The 16,393-nt window shown below is 38.4% G+C and overlaps 3 protein-coding genes across 4 annotated transcripts; 1 reads left to right on the forward strand and 2 right to left on the reverse strand.

Moving 5' to 3' along the window:
• Nucleotides 1-1,573: 1,573 nt before the first annotated feature.
• zcchc8 (zinc finger, CCHC domain containing 8) lies at nt 1,574-6,796 on the reverse strand. The gene is made up of 14 exons (XM_042421254.1): nt 6,541-6,796; nt 6,364-6,406; nt 6,209-6,283; nt 5,833-5,935; nt 5,673-5,750; nt 5,435-5,538; nt 5,200-5,265; nt 5,016-5,076; nt 4,792-4,928; nt 4,539-4,681; nt 4,324-4,430; nt 3,836-3,922; nt 3,289-3,409; nt 1,574-2,966 (listed from the first exon to the last, which is right to left on the reverse strand). Exons 1-14 carry the CDS (start codon nt 6,713-6,715, stop codon nt 1,972-1,974), a joined length of 2,295 nt encoding a protein of 764 aa, XP_042277188.1. The 5' UTR covers nt 6,716-6,796; the 3' UTR covers nt 1,574-1,971.
• A 683-nt stretch (nt 6,797-7,479) lies between these two features.
• Nucleotides 7,480-9,678, forward strand: si:ch211-110p13.9 (uncharacterized protein LOC562347 homolog). Its single transcript, XM_042420717.1, has 4 exons — nt 7,480-7,829; nt 8,355-8,484; nt 8,608-8,741; nt 8,841-9,678. Exons 1-4 carry the CDS (start codon nt 7,710-7,712, stop codon nt 9,621-9,623), a joined length of 1,167 nt encoding a protein of 388 aa, XP_042276651.1. The 5' UTR covers nt 7,480-7,709; the 3' UTR covers nt 9,624-9,678.
• Nucleotides 9,679-10,002: 324 nt separating this feature from the next.
• On the reverse strand, nt 10,003-16,102 carry rsrc2 (arginine/serine-rich coiled-coil 2). 2 transcript variants are annotated; one of them, XM_042420715.1, is made up of 10 exons: nt 15,897-16,102; nt 14,539-14,680; nt 14,122-14,162; nt 12,626-12,789; nt 12,177-12,308; nt 11,959-12,075; nt 11,402-11,502; nt 11,046-11,308; nt 10,838-10,927; nt 10,003-10,728 (listed from the first exon to the last, which is right to left on the reverse strand). In XM_042420715.1, exons 1-10 carry the CDS (start codon nt 15,900-15,902, stop codon nt 10,543-10,545), a joined length of 1,242 nt encoding a protein of 413 aa, XP_042276649.1. In that variant the 5' UTR covers nt 15,903-16,102; the 3' UTR covers nt 10,003-10,542. The 2 variants fall into 2 exon arrangements, with proteins under 2 accessions (XP_042276649.1, XP_042276650.1); XM_042420716.1 differs by having other exon boundaries at nt 11,402-11,487; nt 15,897-16,091.
• Nucleotides 16,103-16,393: the final 291 nt, after the last annotated feature.

A 16,393-nucleotide genomic window follows, 5' to 3' on the forward strand; every position in this document is an offset into this window, starting at 1 on the left:
AAAAAGAAGTTAAATAATGATCATATTTTGCTGGCAATGTACAGGTTTGTACTGTGTAGGAGTTCAAGAGTTGCAATATTAATTAACAGATAATTCGATTATGTTGAGTCACAAATATAATAACAGTAATGTTGTAAAAATCCAGAATATCACTTGACAACACTTTTCAATGTTGTGAAGGTATTTCCAGAGTCCTCAGAGACTTTTCTGTGTGGATGAAAATATGTTCCTTCCACTTCACAGTAAAAAAAGATTTGTCATCAGTCTTCAAGTTGTGTTTCTGTTTCCTGATCTAAATAGTTCCTCAATTTGTACAAAGTGAAACTAAATTAAAAAGTTTTATCATACTTGTCTATATTGTTGTTACATTGTATTATTTTACTGTATATTTTCATACAAAATGACTTTGATATTTTTTGTGTCATACAAAACAAGAAAGTATATATGTGATTTCTGGCTGCTTGGACACAAAATATAGAAGAAGTTTAGGAAACTGAAACCCAAGTCAATAGTCAGACTTCTGACTCAAATCTCATGATTCTGAGAATTCATTCAGAATATAAAAGTGGAGTTCAAAATCCTAAACCGATGACTACGAGGTCAACTTCAATCCCAGAGGAATAAAAGCAGATGAGTTTGCAAAGGGTTAAAGAATTAATTCATTACAAAGTCATTCTCAGAAGTTCACATATATTCTTATGTGAACTACATAGCGACACATATGTGCTTGTGTACTCATATAATTTGCATAAGTATGTATGAAGGCGTGTGTGTGTATGAAGTATGCATGTACAATTGTGAAAGTCATTTACAAGTATTAATGCAAGTATTCGGTTCATGCAAGTGTTGGTGTGTACTGTATAAACTACTAGTTCGGAATATGGACTGAGCAGTCATGAGAGACACGATAAACACGATTGATTGACATAATATTCACTATGTTGGGAAATTCTATTATCTTTGAAACAGAATATGATGTTTTTGCTCTAAATATTCTCAATTAAGTCAACCAATTTCATTTAATTTCATTCAATTTCGAAATCATGCACCCAAATTATGGTAATCCTATTAAAAAGTCCTTCTCACCAAGCAATTATGGTATTAAAAGCCTTGCCATGACCAGCAATGACTGATAGATACTCAATAGTTAGGCGCTCATATTGCTAACATATTGCTTCTTTAGAGTTTATTTGAACATTTTATAATGTTTTTTGTCAGCAGATCAGTCTGGAAGAAGAGAAAAACTTTATTTCAGCACTGATAAGAATGTGTTTGATCAATGGTGTAATTAAAAAGCTGGCTAGTGTCACAGGAACAAAATGCAAATTGTTGTAGGGCAGAGTTTCAATTATTTGCAACTTCATTTGCAATGTGCATCACAATCAGCAGGTGAGCTGATCAGAACAGAGCTGAACAGAACGTCAACTTGTTCACCAGCTCTGCTAAAGACGTCTAATCATCAACTGTATGCTGTTTTAGCTCACACCTGTGCTGTCAACACAGCAAAATGTCTCTGTAAGACAAACACTTAAAGAGATCTAGTAATGACTGCTAAATAAAATAAAGCACTGAAGCAAATACAAGCATGTTTACTTAAGGATGTCGGAGCAATTCAAGTGGGACAAAAATAGAAAAAAAATCCATTTAAAACACCATGATATGAAAATGAACGCAGGTCAGGAAATGACCAATTAACAATTTTTACAATAAAAAGCATCACTGCTACAAAAATCTGAGACTAATGACTCAAACCCTACAAACCATTGCTGTTGCAGCTTCCCTCACTTCCCTTGCCTAGTTGTATGTTTACAGATCAAATGTATATACAGCATAGACATTCAACTCGGTACAAAATAATGGACTAAAAAAAAAAAAAAAACATGCTCGATAAGATGGTCATGAAAATGAAAATAGAAATTTTGGCTTAAAAAATGTCAATGTATCTTTGTGTTACAATTCACAAAAGTAAACTTATTTTTTCTTGGATAAATTTCGAGGTGAACACTTGAGTAAGTCTCTGATCTTAAGGTATGTCCCTGTGGCCTCAGCAACTTCAGTATATTCTGGTGTATCTTCAAAAGGAACAATGCCAGCTGCAAACTTGCTCCGATGAGGAACAGCTGTTATCTTATCGACATGCTTAGGAGAAGCACAATCTCCAGCCCCTCCAGCAGAGAAATCTGGCTCAGGGCTCTGTGGGTTGTCTTCCTGGCATTTGATTGGCTCAGGGCTCTGTGGGCTGTCATCCTGGGATTTGACTGGACCAGGACTCTGTGGGCTGTCATCCTGGGATTTGACTGGACCGGGACTCTGTGGGCTGTCATCCTGGGATTTGACTGGACCGGGACTCTGTGGGCTGTCATCCTGGGATTTGACTGGACCAGGACTCTGAGGGCTGTCGTCTTGGGCTTTGACCGGTTCAGGGCTCTGAGGGCTGTCCTCCTCAGCTTTGACAGGTCCAGGGCTTTGAGAACAAACCTCCTGAACTCCAGGTTCCCTCTGATTTTCACCGCTACTGCAGGTTTCCGCAGGTCTTGTCGTGTCCATTGCTTCTTCAACCTCTTCCGTTTCTGTGTCGACGTGCACAGGTGTGGAAACACTTGATGAACTGGGTACAGGTGTTCCCATCGCAGGTGTCTCACAGTCACTATTGGTAGCTGTGTCTGCATTTTCAAGAGCTGCCCAGATCAGCCTCTGCTGCTCCTCCAGTTCCTCTAGAGTCAGTTCATCCTCCGTTCCCTCCACAGTCTCATCAACCACTACCCAGTTCTGCCCTCGCAGAGCTGGAGAGCCATTGGTGGGCGTGGGAGGAGGAGTGCCTTTAGGGAGAGGTGGGGGAGTGGGAGTAGCGGGAGGAGTGCCATGGGGTAAAGGAGGAGGTGAACTGAAGCAAGGAGAGCCAGGGGGCAGCGGTGGTTGGAACTGGAAGTCACCTGTGCCTTGAATATGATAAGGTGTTCCTGGATCTGCGGCAAGAAACAAATAAATCACTCAAAGAAGTGACACAAAGAAAGAGGCAGCTGGTTTGAGTATTACTGTGTATTATTCTACATTTCAACTATGAATAAAAACTTTTTTTTTTCTTTACAACAGGGAAACTTTGTGTTAATTTATGTATCAAGTCATATGTACAAAAAAATTGTAAATATTAAAATTAGGATCACTGTCGCTGCTTTTGACTGCTGTAGCAAAGCAAAGCATAAATTTGTGTTCTGGTAACTTGTGAAGGACGTTTAAGACACACTATGATGTGCCCTCTGGACAAAAGTGACTCTGATGAACAGTTACCTGATTCAATATCCATATCTGAGCTCCTGTCTGAGCTCCGATCAGGACTGGACCTCGTCTTCTTCCTTAGCTGTGGAGATGAGTCAGATTCATGCCGTCTCTTGTTGCTGGCGGCACCGGGCTGTTGACGAGGGAAGAATGACATGTGGAATGAGAATATTTAAAGGCTTCATATTGTGTATACATTACACATACTCTCTTCATCATTACCAGTAAACTGATTAAGACTGGAAATATAAAAATCCAGAGGCTGGAATGACGAAGAGGACTGTGAAGTATGAGCCATGGTTTATTAATTTGTTTGCATGGTTTACCAATCTTTTCTCTCTCCAGAAATCACTGTCATGTTTACTACGGGGTTATAGTAGCTCTATAGCTATTATAGAAAAAATGTAATTCTTTATAAACCAGAGTTAGTACAGATAGGACAAATAGTACTCAAAGTATTGCAGAAAGAGGTTTGCATAAGTGTTGATTCATAATATCCAGAGAGTTTGGTTAAAGCTGCGCCAGGAAGAAGGTGCGGCACATCATTTAACATCATTACCGCAGCAAAGTTGTTGGACAGGTAGGCTGCGTAGTTCTGCTTCATGTGGTTGCTCTGCATTGGAATAGATCCAAACTGCATAAATTCCTGGATGTCAGAAAAAAAAAAAAGGAAAACAGGGTGAGACATGCAACTGTTATATAGATGCCCTGCCACCAGAAAGGCAGCAAACTGACAGTATAATGCTGATTCCTCATGACAGACAAGATAGCTCAAAGTGATTCCAGATTATACTCATTTATCTTAATTGTGGGACAGAAATATTGAAAATTATATGTTTCAGCTTTTTATAGTATTTTTGTCCAAATACAAAATGCTGATGAAATCACATCATCCCGCAATACTGCATTCATTTACAGTTTTCTCTTCTCTGATTTTTGAGAAAAAAAAATTGATAAAACAAAACATGAATATAAATAAATATAACTGAAGTAATGTGACTCAAATAACTACTGATACATTCAAGAAGATTATGTTACAGGACTTACATCTTTCATTTTGTTTGGCACTGGTACATTGAAGCCTGGGAAATCTACCAGTTTGGAAACATCATAAGAGATGTTTTGCGTATTGGTGTTTTCGCCTTCCTTTGACACTACAAAGGAGAAAAAAAATATGTCAGTCAAAAACATTTGTATGTTTTTTGTAGTAGTTTCCCCCAAGAAATTCAGTGCAAACAGATTCAATTTAATTTAAAACTTACCGTTTCCATCATACAGTGTTAAGCCAGAGTTTTCCATCTCTGCCTCTTTGAGCCAACCTGGCGGGTATCCGAGCTGCCTCATGCGATATATCAGAGGAGGGAGGGTGGTGCCGTCAATTCCCAGTGCTGACAACAGCTCCTCACTGTTTCAAAAAAACAACACAGTAGTAAACATTCATGGATAACGTTACAAAAGATAATACATCTGATTAAATGATATTTGTGTCTGTTGTGTACAAAATAACAATCCTACCTCATGATTCCTGGCTTGTATTTGGAGAATCGCTCCTCCACTTCATCAGCATGGTATCGCTGGTTACTCTGCATGGCCTGGTTGCTGTTCTGATTAAACTCCTTTCTTCTCTCATTAATGGCAGCCATGTCTTTAGGCTAGGAAGGTAGTGATGCATAAATGTAGTAAGTCAAGTTTGGATTTATATTTGACTTGGGTTCATGCTAATGTTTACTCATTCTTACCTTGGGGCAGTCTCTCAGTTGATGGCTGCCCGAGCCACAGTTGAAACACATGGATTTGGGTCTGCAATGAACAGATCAGTGATGGACTCATTATATAGTAATTTGCCACACAGCTACTGGACAAAGCAAGTCAGAAACAGAAGATGGAAACCAAATAAAGCTTCATTAATAATCCCAGTCGTACCTTTTGTCTTTCATTTCTATCTCCTGTCCATCTGTGCCGATGACTTGGTTGAAAACCTGGTGATAGCTTTGCAACAATTCAGGAAGTTATATCATGTTTGTGCACAATACAGCAGTAAAAGGATTATCTTGTCTACTTTAACACCATAATAGAAGTTGGCTATTTTAATGAGCACAGTTAAAATCAGAATATCTTTCCAACAGGAAATCTGTCAATTTATCTATCATAAAGATACGCTGGAACTTCCCATCCATCTGTCAGCTGGGGGTTTTCATTCATTAGAGGTTGTCCAAGTTTATCAACACTGAAAGAAGTGAAATACAAGACACTGCCAACAACCTGGGACAGAAAAAACAAAAAAATTGTTTATGATATGTTAATATAGCATGAAGGCTATTACTCCCATTTCCTTTTCCATGCAGCCAGAAATTATGTAATGTGAAAAACCCCCAAATTTAACAGTAAATACTCACTTTAAAGGCTTCCGTTGTTGTTCTTACACTACTGGAAGCCAACTTCTCCGGATCTTCATCCATAGCAAAAGCTGCATTCTTCGTAGAGAGTAGAACAAGTTATAAGCAAAGTTAACTGTACTGATATTCGTTACAATTAAATATGTTTTGGGACAAATACCTGAGGTTTCAGGTGGAAGGAGGGATTTTTCTTTTGATTGCTCGGTTTCTGGTGCTTCAAAATCACATTGCAGATGCAATCTTCAATTTCTTGACGACACTGCCTGTGAGAGGAGACATTTATTCTTGTTTTTACTGATTATCATGATTCAATACATAGTGTTTCAGTAATCATTTTGCATACACATTGAAGTCAGTTTTATCTGATTAGCCAGAATGTAAAACAAGAGTTGTCCAAATGTTTTGCCACACAGGTTGTTATGCAAAACAATATTCTCACTATTGCAATATCAACTTGAGGCAGATATGACAACACTAAACACTCAAACCACAAGTGAGCACATGAGCAGTTTATCTGATGAGAAAAGATTGCTTACTTTGATATAAAGTTGTTGGCATAAAGGATTTGAAGAACTGGCCCGTCGATGTTGACATCTTCAACCGTGATGCCGCTATAAAGAGGAAACGGTCATCAGTCACCAGGTAATCAGTTCATAGCAACATGTAGTGCGCAATTAAAGAGTCCAATTACCTTGGTCGTGTCAGGATGTTTAGTTTTCTTCTCAAACCTTTATGTGGTCAATGAGTTAAGGAATTAGAGACTACAAAAATGACATTAGCAGACATTTACAGGGTGTACGTTTATGTGTTTTGGTTCATGGTAACAGCTAGCCGATGTTAGCTAAGGAGCTAACTGACGCAAGGATATTCTCTTCGGTTAGTCTCTGGATGTAGTCGTCACACTCCTCCAGCCGGCTCTGGAGCAGGCCCATCTCCTCCTGGTCTTCTTCATTCTCTGTGAAGCGAATATGCGTCGGTACCGGTGGTGCGGAGTCATCTAGCTGCTGAAAGAGCTCAGTATCCCCGAAATCTACTTCAGCCATTTTTACTTTGCGGACCAAGACGTTGGTTCAGAGGTCAAAGTAACCACTCTCCATATTCATTGGTCCTCGTAATGTCACGTGTTGGGAGAATACGTCATGGGTTTTTAGCCCACAGTTTTGTATTACAGGTTTCATAAATTTCACAAGCGCAGAAGGATCTCTTGGGCTGCTTTACAGACTACAGATTATTAAACAAACGAACACTGAACATTGAAAAAATAAATAGACCAAAGACGTGTTTTACTTAAAGTCCCCCTTACTCAAAATTTTGTTTTTCTAATTGTTCCTTCAGTTGAATGTTCGAGCTTCACTGTGCAGAATGATGTGTGTGCAGAGTTTGACACTAGAAGACTATTTTCACATTCATCTGCTGAAAGTGAAAAGTTTCTCTACCAATCCAATTTAATTGGATTGGTTTAAAAATAAAATCCAATTTTAAGGGGTGGGCATGCACGATTTGTTACACCAAGTAGCAAGTACAAGGAATTCAACGTGGTGCAGATGTTAACAGAAAGTTCAATACATATAAACATTAAACAATAAATAATATATGTAGTGGAATAAAAATCACAATATATCCCTCTGGAATGTAGTGGGAAAGTAGCAAAAATGTACAAAGTACCTCAAAAATGTACTCAACTACAGCACTTGACTCAATATTAAATATACTTCCATTACTGATAATATCCAATTGTTGGGAACACAAGATTAGTTTAGATTTTGACCAGTTACCACCAGACTCAGCAGTCAAAAAAGTTGGTGAATAATAATGCTCAGGTGCTCTTTTCTTTTTGTTTTGGGATTGAGATCTCCTCATTCGTGCCTTCTCATTCTTTGGTCTGTGAGACAGCGTTGAGGGATTAAGACGCCCAAGTATCACTGTTTCTGTTTGAGTTATCGAGTTGTTTGTTGCTGCTCCCAGTTTTGGACGTCTTAACTTTTGTCTGCTGTATTTTCCATCGCGAAAGGACGGGACATTTGCTTCTAGCCAGCAATGTCCAGTGTCTCAACTATCCATTTAACCTTACCGCAGTGGGACGGAGGCTCACGGAAACTCCGCTATATTTACTTGGTAAATGTGACTTCATTCAGGCTCACAGCGTGTCCCAACAAGGTGAGTGTTAACTTTCACTGCGACCTCAAATATGTTGTTCTTTTAAAACTTAGACGAAGATGATAAATTTGTTTCTATAATTGCATTACTCATTACCCCTGACATAGCTAGTGTGCTATATCGGCCATATATCATCATCATCATCATCATCACCATCACCATCACATGACCATAATGAGGAAGGACCAAATACCATCCATAATGTGTCACATAGTTTCCTTTTAATTGTATATCCAAAAATAATGTCAAACAGCATATAAAACATGTTGCCAATGATAACAGAAACATGTGGAAACAATTATTTGAGTTTTGTTAAGATTAAGGTTTTTACTTGCCTCTAGATTTCAGCTACTAAATTTTTGTCACACATATTAAAAACTGTACTTTTTGTATTGTGCGTTTATGCCATTTACACAAATTGAGCTTCTTTTATCAATATAAAATCATTTCTCAATTTATCTCCATATCTAAATGGAAGACTTCATAAGGAGGTGGCTTCATATATATCATATGTTTCTGTTTCAGGGTCCAGCGGCTCCTCTCTACTTAGGAGCTGATATCTTCTCTAACACTGACATCCGTACAGAGAACCATCCCAGATACCATGCCAAGTTTGCCAAGAAGGGACTGGCCACAAAAATACATTTTTCCTCAGGTGAGAGAAAGCAGAACCAGAGCCAGAGGACATAAGTCTGACTTTACATAGCTTACATCAATGCACACGAACACCCAGGCACCCACACTAAACAATGTGGTCTTCCCCTCTGGTTTGTTGCAGCATTCAGGTTCCACGGGCTGAAGGTACCGACTGCAAGTAACAGCCTCTGGTTCTACAGTGTTCAAGGACTTTTTCGAGTTGCCTTTGAAATGTACAATAAGCAGGAGCAGCTTGCTGTGCTGGAGAACTTCCAGGTACAGTACAATTCACACCAGGGACGTCTCTACGTGATGTAATTGCTTTACTTATATATATATATATATACCCTAATATAACTTTTCTCTCCTCTGTAGGATGTTTGGAAATCGCAGATTAATTACAACCCTCTGAAAATGAGTTACAGCCTCAGTGTGCAGCTGGATGTTGACATATCCAGCAGCCTGTGCGACACAGAACCGAGGATTGAAATGTCTGGCCAACCTCAGCATTGTAAGTTTGGCCAGGAATTGGTGGGAATATGTCGCAGTGACACAGGTGACACATCAGCAGATCACGATTACTGCAGTTTTCCAAAGCAGAGCTTGCAAACTGAGCAAAGCCAACTGGTTTTACCCACAGTGAGACAAAAACTGCATAGCTTGGGTGACAAACTTTCCTCTGAGACTCAAAGCTTCACAGAGCAGCAGCTGGAGACTACCTTGCTCCTTCTGGAGAACATTGAACGATACATTCATGGGAATTTAGAAGAAAAGGATGTGACAGAAGCCGTGTTGGCGCTCTTAAAGACCAACGACTGGGGTTCTGTGTATTCAAGTTCCCTGCTTAATTGTATTGGACGTTGGCTTGGCCAGCAGTTTCACACAGCCAACAGCAGCATCAGCCAGAAAGTGGAGGGCTTTAAAGTTCAGCATATTGAGCGAATCAGTGACTTGCCACCTGCTGAGGAACTAGCCACAGAGCTATTCCCAGAAGCCATGCGAACACTGCTGCTTCACTGGATGGGTTTAAGCGAGGAGTCTACCCTTGAGAAAAGACGCAGCGAATACCCAATACTGCTCCTTATCCTTGAGTTTGCCAACCACAACCTCATCACCGGTGTGGCTCATGTGCTTTATTCCAGTCTTATATGCAAATAAGAGTGGCTGCAATTTTACCAAACTTCCAGTATTCTAATAAATGTATATTTTAGTATTTGTACTTCTTCTTTTAGACATTGTATTTTCTGCTGTACACAGTACTATTAACAGGTTTGGTGATAACTATAGCTGGATGACAACTGAATCTAATTGTGACAACATGATCGTTTGGTGTTACTGTTTTATAAATTTGTTATTTAGTGATTCCAAGCAGTTTTGATTCCATATGATTTTGCCCTCATTTATTATATTGTGCTTTGAAAAATATCTTATTATTTTTAGTCCAGCTCTAACATCAAATTTGTTAGCCAAATGTAAAAAAAAAACCCACACATATATTACATAAAATACAAATTGAGGTGATATAGGAAAAACCTCATTCAACACAAACTAATTTATTTCAAGAACATTTGAAATATGTGATTACTCCTTTCAAGTCCGTCTTTATCCATGGCAGTCCTGAAGACAATATGTATTACAACCCACTGGTTTGTTTTTCCCAGTCTGGAGAAATGAAAATGAGGGATTGTGATAATGCTACATTGACTTCAGGTTCCTTTTTGCTAAATGGATGTAAACAGTGTCCACTTGAACCACATATTCACTTTATGTTCAAACAATCACATATATATTTATGAGTTTTAAAAAAAAGCTACCACATTACTCAAACAAATATCTAATAATTTCAACCAGCATCAGCTGGTCAAACTGATGCATCCTTTTCCAAAGATGTACAGATTAATAAACACTGAGACAAACTCAGCGCCTTGCTATTTACATTATAATGTACCAATATGCGAGATGTTTGTCTATAAATAAATTACAGATTCAGAGCAACATCCATGCAAGCTTAAGGGCTAGCAATGAGCTGGTAGTCCTATATGATCAGGTAAGTGGCAAAGACCGCCGTGGTTTGGCACTAGATCGAATCCATCCCGCGCGAAAATGAGGAGGAGAAGCCGAGGCCCATTCCCCTCTGGGTGTGTGTCTGAGATCGAGCCATCTCATACTGAACGTCGAGGTTCCTGAACATCTCCTCCTGCTTCTGAAGAGTCTTCAAGCCGTCGTCATTAAGTGGTTTTGAAGCTTCCCCATCCTCATCTCCCTGAAAGGACAGGAAAAGTTACAGGTTGGAAAGCTCAAACCATTCAACAGAAAATGTAATGGAAATTATCAAATATATTTTGGTTAAGTAAAAAAATATATGTACATACTTTAATGCCCATTAGTTTGCGAAATTTAACATTTTGGTCCTTGTTTCCAAAGTTTAGCTTCTCCCACAACTCAGCTGTCTGGGACTTGTCCTTAAAAATTAAAAACAGAATGATAAATATTTAATAATGGAACATTTACACCAACTGTATAAGGAAAAGTTGAGCATGCTGTGGATAGATAAAACATATCAGCAGACTCAAATCTTACCCCTTCCTTCTTTCCCTGCCATAGCATTTTCCTCTTTTTCTCCTGCTCTGCAAACTTCGAGGGGTTTACAGCGGATGGGTTATAGTAACTGGGCACGGCGATGCCAGTCTCCGCCAAAGTTTTTGCTTGAAGGGCTGCCATCTGTGCTGCCATGGCGATCTGAGGCGTGACCTGCGTCCCAGAGGCCAGGAGGGCCGCCACATTGAGGGCAGGGTTCGTGGCAGCGGCGGCAGCAGCTGCAGCTGCTGCAATAGGTGCAGTCACTGGAAGCAAAATACACAGATCAGCACAAGTTTGTAACAATCTTGACTAAAATTATGAAGATTTTAGAACTTGGCACAACAATCACTTCTCACCTGCAGCAATCTCCTGCTGTTGCTGCTGCTGTTTCTCTATCATCTCTTTTTCCTTCTGTTCCTGTAGTTTCTTTGCTCTCTCCAGCCTGGACACAAGAAGACTGAACAAACTCAGTTGGTTTAAAAAGCACAGACCTCTCACTGCTTTGTACTTAAAAGAGACAATATGTGAGGACGTAAAACAAACCTGTAAGAATAAAATGTTGAACATAGCTTAACATCTATACATTTACTCAGTATTGTTTGAGCATTTTTACCTTCATTCAATAGGGGACAGTAGAAATTTGAAAGGAAACGAGGTCCGACGTGCAACAAAGAAACTGGGGATGTTGCTATAACATAGTCAGCATCTTAGACCCCCTAGTTCACCAGTACACATCACCAATCATATTTTTCCTTGTTTTACTAACTTGACAATGTCTATTATATAAAAAAAAGAAAAAGAAAAAAACCCTTTGTAGCTGCAATCACGTTGATGTAATAAGAACCACTAACATTGACCAGAATCGTCCAGAACAGACTGACCGACCGCCATGCCTTGAAACCTGTTGCCTTACCTCCTGGCCAGAGCCTCTTGGGCATCCATAGCTGTGTTTCGGCCCCGGAACGCAGGTGGATTAACAGACCTGCTTTGACTCTTTCTGCGCACTTTCTCACTCCTTTTCTTTCGCTCCCTGGTGAAACAACCAAAAGAATTAATTGGACACACTGAGATTAGTAAACATGAGGGACTAGAGTTCAAATACACTAAGTCTGATATTTGAATTAAACCTACCTGCTCTTGCTGCGACTTCTGCTGTGATGTCGGTGTTTGGACCTTGAACCTGAGCGAGACCTGGCCTTCTTCTTCCTTTCCCGGCTGTGTGATCGTGATCGCCGTTTGTCCCTACTCCTGCTGCGATGCCGCCTGAAAGTAACAGGATCCGTCAACATGAACAAACGAAGCTGTTTTAGTGTTGCTGTAATTTTACCTTGAAAAATATTTTGAATAGATGATCTATTATATAGCAAAAAATGTTAAGCAGTATTTAATAAGACCAGAAGTTCCACACAAGTATTTATGATCAATATGTTTATTTGTGGGGCTTCACTTATCTAAACAAAATAATCCACAAATTATACCAGACCCCCAGTAACAATCACTTTTCTTTTTGGTCATTAAACAAGTTATCAGACCTACTAAACCTATTTCCTTGTACAATAGACTTTATTAACCAGACTAACCTCTCTCGCGAGTGTGACCTGGACAAGCTTCGACCCCTGGAGGGCTTCCTGTCTTTACGTCTGGATCGCTCCTCTCCATTCTCTGCCGAAAGTCTCTCTTGCTCTTGCTGCTCATCTGTTTTTTTGTGAGATTTTGATGGCTTCTCAGAGTCCCTCTTTCGTGCCTGTTTTAAGAAGAAGTTGTCTCTTTCAGGAAAATAGTGCAACAAAAAGAGTTAGTACCATGGCTTATAGAAGAGGGTATGTAATAAATTTGACAAGTTGAAAAAAAAAAAGCCCTTGTCATTTCAAATCCATTTCTGTAACATCTACAAAATGTCATCCTCAGAAACGATTGCAAGTGTGGGCATTTGTGTAATATGGACTACTTTGACTGCACTCATGTCAATATAATTATAGCAATTAATCAAACCAGCCTGTTTAGAACTTCTCACATCTTTTAGCAGTGTGCATGCAAACCTTAAGATCTGATTTTCAGGGAGGGAAAAAAATTAAATGTGGTTTATCAATACATCATTATTCAACAACAACAATGTCACCTAAATACTTTGCTCTCAACCGCACTGAAAGGTGGAAGTAGGGATGGGCATCCAACTTACTTTTTACAGCTTTAAGTCATCGAAATCACATGACACAAAATGACAAATTTATCATGGAAAACATGGAATAACTTCCTAAATTAGAAATGATGCATGTATATATATATAAATACACACATATACACTTTTTTGCAAGATTCAACTTGCTTATGCAACCTCTTATGTCGAATTGTTAAGACTTGCGCCATGCTTATCTCATGTGAGCATAGTTTAGAATGGCTTTTCATTAAAGTTAACATTACTTTAAGAGGAAGATAGCAGTTGTTACTCTTTATACAGATACATTAGTCTGACAGGCAAAACTGCATAATTACAAAAGGTATAAGAAAACACCATGAGATTCTGTTTGGATTAATTGAAAGATTAATTAGATTAATTATGCCCATCCCTAGCTGCAAGAGTTAATTCCATCTTTTCTACTAATAGTGTGAGACAAATAGGAGTTTGAATGGCAGATAGTTACCTGTCCCAGTAGTAGACATATTATTTTGCTATGTCAGCAGGGTCTTCTGTTCAGTCTCTTCGTGCATTAGCACGCTGAGTATGATTTATTGTAGAAATGTTATCATGTGATCTATACACAGGATTTAACAAAAAAATAAAAGAAAAAAAAATCTACTCTTCACCATATAATATGGTTGCAAATCATGACAGATATCCAAGGATGAAAGCTTCCTTTGAGACATGTCAACATGGGGTGAGGAGGGACAAAAAAGGTCCCTTTCCATGTGAGTAAGCCCATGTCCATTTATTTCTTTTGTTCTTAATTTCATGTAACATATTTAACCTGATTAAAAACATACTCACCGCAACCTAAAGCTAACAAAGAGTATAACTTAAGACCTTCAAAATCACATTACATGTGTTTCTAATCATAGCAATGAATTTATCATTTACCTCTTTGCTCCTGCTGCGACTCCGTCTGTATTTTCTGTCACCTGGAAACAGTAGAAAGTAAAATGCTGTGAATATATGTATCAAAATTACCTTCACAGCAAACTTGTAAGAAAAAAATGATGCTGCGAGTAGCGCATTTTGGCAAACATGCAGTAAATCTACTTTATTTAGTAATTTATGCAATTACTGGACCAGATTCTGTTGAGAGATCGACTCTTTCCTGTGGGCACATTAAATCTGCACTGTTTACAGGAACATGAGTACAGACTGTGCCCAGTAATTATTGTTTTATGTTATCATGCCATCACATGTTTATGTAACTGCATTTCATGAGTGTTTATACTGAGAACAAATTTCATACCATGGCCCCATATTTACTGACATTTTCAGCAGTGAGTACTGTTACTGAATACTAACGTTTTCTGTCCCTGGAGCGCGACCTTGACCGTGAATGGTGATGTTTGGAGCTTCTGGGAGATCTGGATGATTCCATGCTGTGTTTTTTTCTGTGATGAACTGGAGAGGCTGTTCTGGTCAAGTCGGCAGAGTCATCACTTGCCTGAAAAAGAAAAAAAAGAAAGAAAAAGGATCAGTGTGGGTTCAATATGCTCACATAGATGTATCTGCTCTCAAAGGCAGTGTGAACTATTTCTGGACATTAGAGCATAGTTCATGAGTATACCGAAATAGAACTGAGATGCATGTTTTGTTGTACTATTTGATGCTGACAGTTCATGATTACAGCTTCCAATTCACATTCAACATACATGTCCTTTCTATATGGTATTTGTTAGTATTAAAACCTCCTTTTGCACATAGTTGTAGACCACTTGTCAGCACAGTAAATTTACTTTAACACTTAATTTAACTTGAAAAATTTTAGTAAGGATGGACTGTAGTACAACGCATCCTCCTAGACACATTGTTTTTCATTTTTGTTTTCCCTTAAAAAGTAAATATCACGGTCTTGTCACTACATTTAACATTGGGTTTTTATCTTTGATATCCTTTGAACATCCTTGAATCCATGTTTAATCAACAACATTGAGTCAGGTGAAAAGACTAACGTTAATTGCACACTGCATATAATGTTTACACTATGTACATTTGCACATTCCTGGTAAGTAATTTGTTCATTTCACTCTCTTCAATTGAAAACTTAAATCCGTAGCAGCTCTTCTCACTTAGAGTATATTTTACATATTTTTTATTATAAACTTCCTTCTCTTTTTATATTATTTAGGTTTAGTTAATTTGGTGTATATATTTTTACTGTTATACACTACAACATCGAGGCAAATTCCTTGTATAAGCAATAAACTTGGCAATAAACCTGTTTCTGATTCTTTGTCCACAATGAAAAACTAACTCACAGGTCATCACAAAGTGTTATCTTATGCAGATGTTTGTATGTGACCATGTCTCTAATTCAAAATATACAGTCCCGTGGATTTTAATGAGTGTCATGATCATGTTTTTGTCGACAAAAATGTTGACCCAGATAATTGAGTAAACGCCAGACAAACAAAATAAAAAGACAATTAGTCAACATGCTATCTAAATTCGCTAAATCCGACTACGTTCGTCATTCATACTTCAATCAGAGCATTTTTAGGTCTGAGCTATGTGCTATGCAGCTAATCCTACTAGCATTAACGCTAACCGCCATCTTTAAGAAAACTAATCTCTAAATATAATCGTTATCTTATAATGACGTTGTTCAGATGATGCTACATTCATGTATATCTTGAATGTGGCTGTGTAATGGTACTTACCGACATAATTCTGAAGCACACTGTAAATGTAACACGACTGTTTGGCAGGCTGTGCAAATGTTCACGGAGAGGTAGCTAGCTGCTAACCAGCCGTTGTCTAGCTCAGCAGCTACTTTGAGCCGAGTTGCCAGGTTTCACCTCTGACATCCCCCAGACTCAGGCAACAAATATGCGCTGAATCCAGATTAAAAGTGCCTCACAAGCAGCACACATAGGCTATCTGTCAAAATAATTATGAGATATTCAATTTTACGACTGGAGTGATGGTGAAGTTTGCTTGAATGCTAAAAAAAAAAAAAAAGCTTGAATATGCTTGAATAAGAGGAATGACACCGATATATTTTTTTTTTCTTGAAGACCTTCGGTTAAATATTCGTTTAAATTATTCAAACTCAATACTCTTAAAATAATATAATTATATAATTACTGACAAGTTCAAGCAAAGTACATCCTAATCTTTAACTACACTGCAAGGCCTTAAATGTAGCAATACACCA

The sequence above is a fragment of the Thunnus maccoyii genome, chromosome 9, assembly GCF_910596095.1.
Source record: "Thunnus maccoyii chromosome 9, fThuMac1.1, whole genome shotgun sequence".
Taxonomy (NCBI): Eukaryota; Metazoa; Chordata; class Actinopteri; order Scombriformes; family Scombridae; genus Thunnus; species Thunnus maccoyii.

Coding starts and splice junctions, on each gene's coding strand:
- zcchc8 (XM_042421254.1), bottom strand. CDS start 6,715: ATGGCTGAAGTAGATTTCGGGGATACTGAGCTCTTTCAGCAGCTAGAT. Junction 5,539..5,672: donor CAACAACGGAAGCCTTTAAA/GTGAGTATTTAC, acceptor TTTCTGTCCCAG/GTTGTTGGCAGTGTCTTGTA. Junction 4,431..4,538: donor AACACTGTATGATGGAAACG/GTAAGTTTTAAA, acceptor TCTCCTTTGTAG/TGTCAAAGGAAGGCGAAAAC.
- si:ch211-110p13.9 (XM_042420717.1), top strand. CDS start 7,710: ATGTCCAGTGTCTCAACTATCCATTTAACCTTACCGCAGTGGGACGGA. Junction 7,830..8,354: donor TCACAGCGTGTCCCAACAAG/GTGAGTGTTAAC, acceptor TTTCTGTTTCAG/GGTCCAGCGGCTCCTCTCTA. Junction 8,742..8,840: donor CTGTGCTGGAGAACTTCCAG/GTACAGTACAAT, acceptor TCTCCTCTGTAG/GATGTTTGGAAATCGCAGAT.
- rsrc2 (XM_042420715.1), bottom strand. Junction 14,163..14,538: donor GCGCTCCAGGGACAGAAAAC/GTTAGTATTCAG, acceptor TACTGTTTCCAG/GTGACAGAAAATACAGACGG. Junction 12,309..12,625: donor AGGTCACACTCGCGAGAGAG/GTTAGTCTGGTT, acceptor TGTTACTTTCAG/GCGGCATCGCAGCAGGAGTA.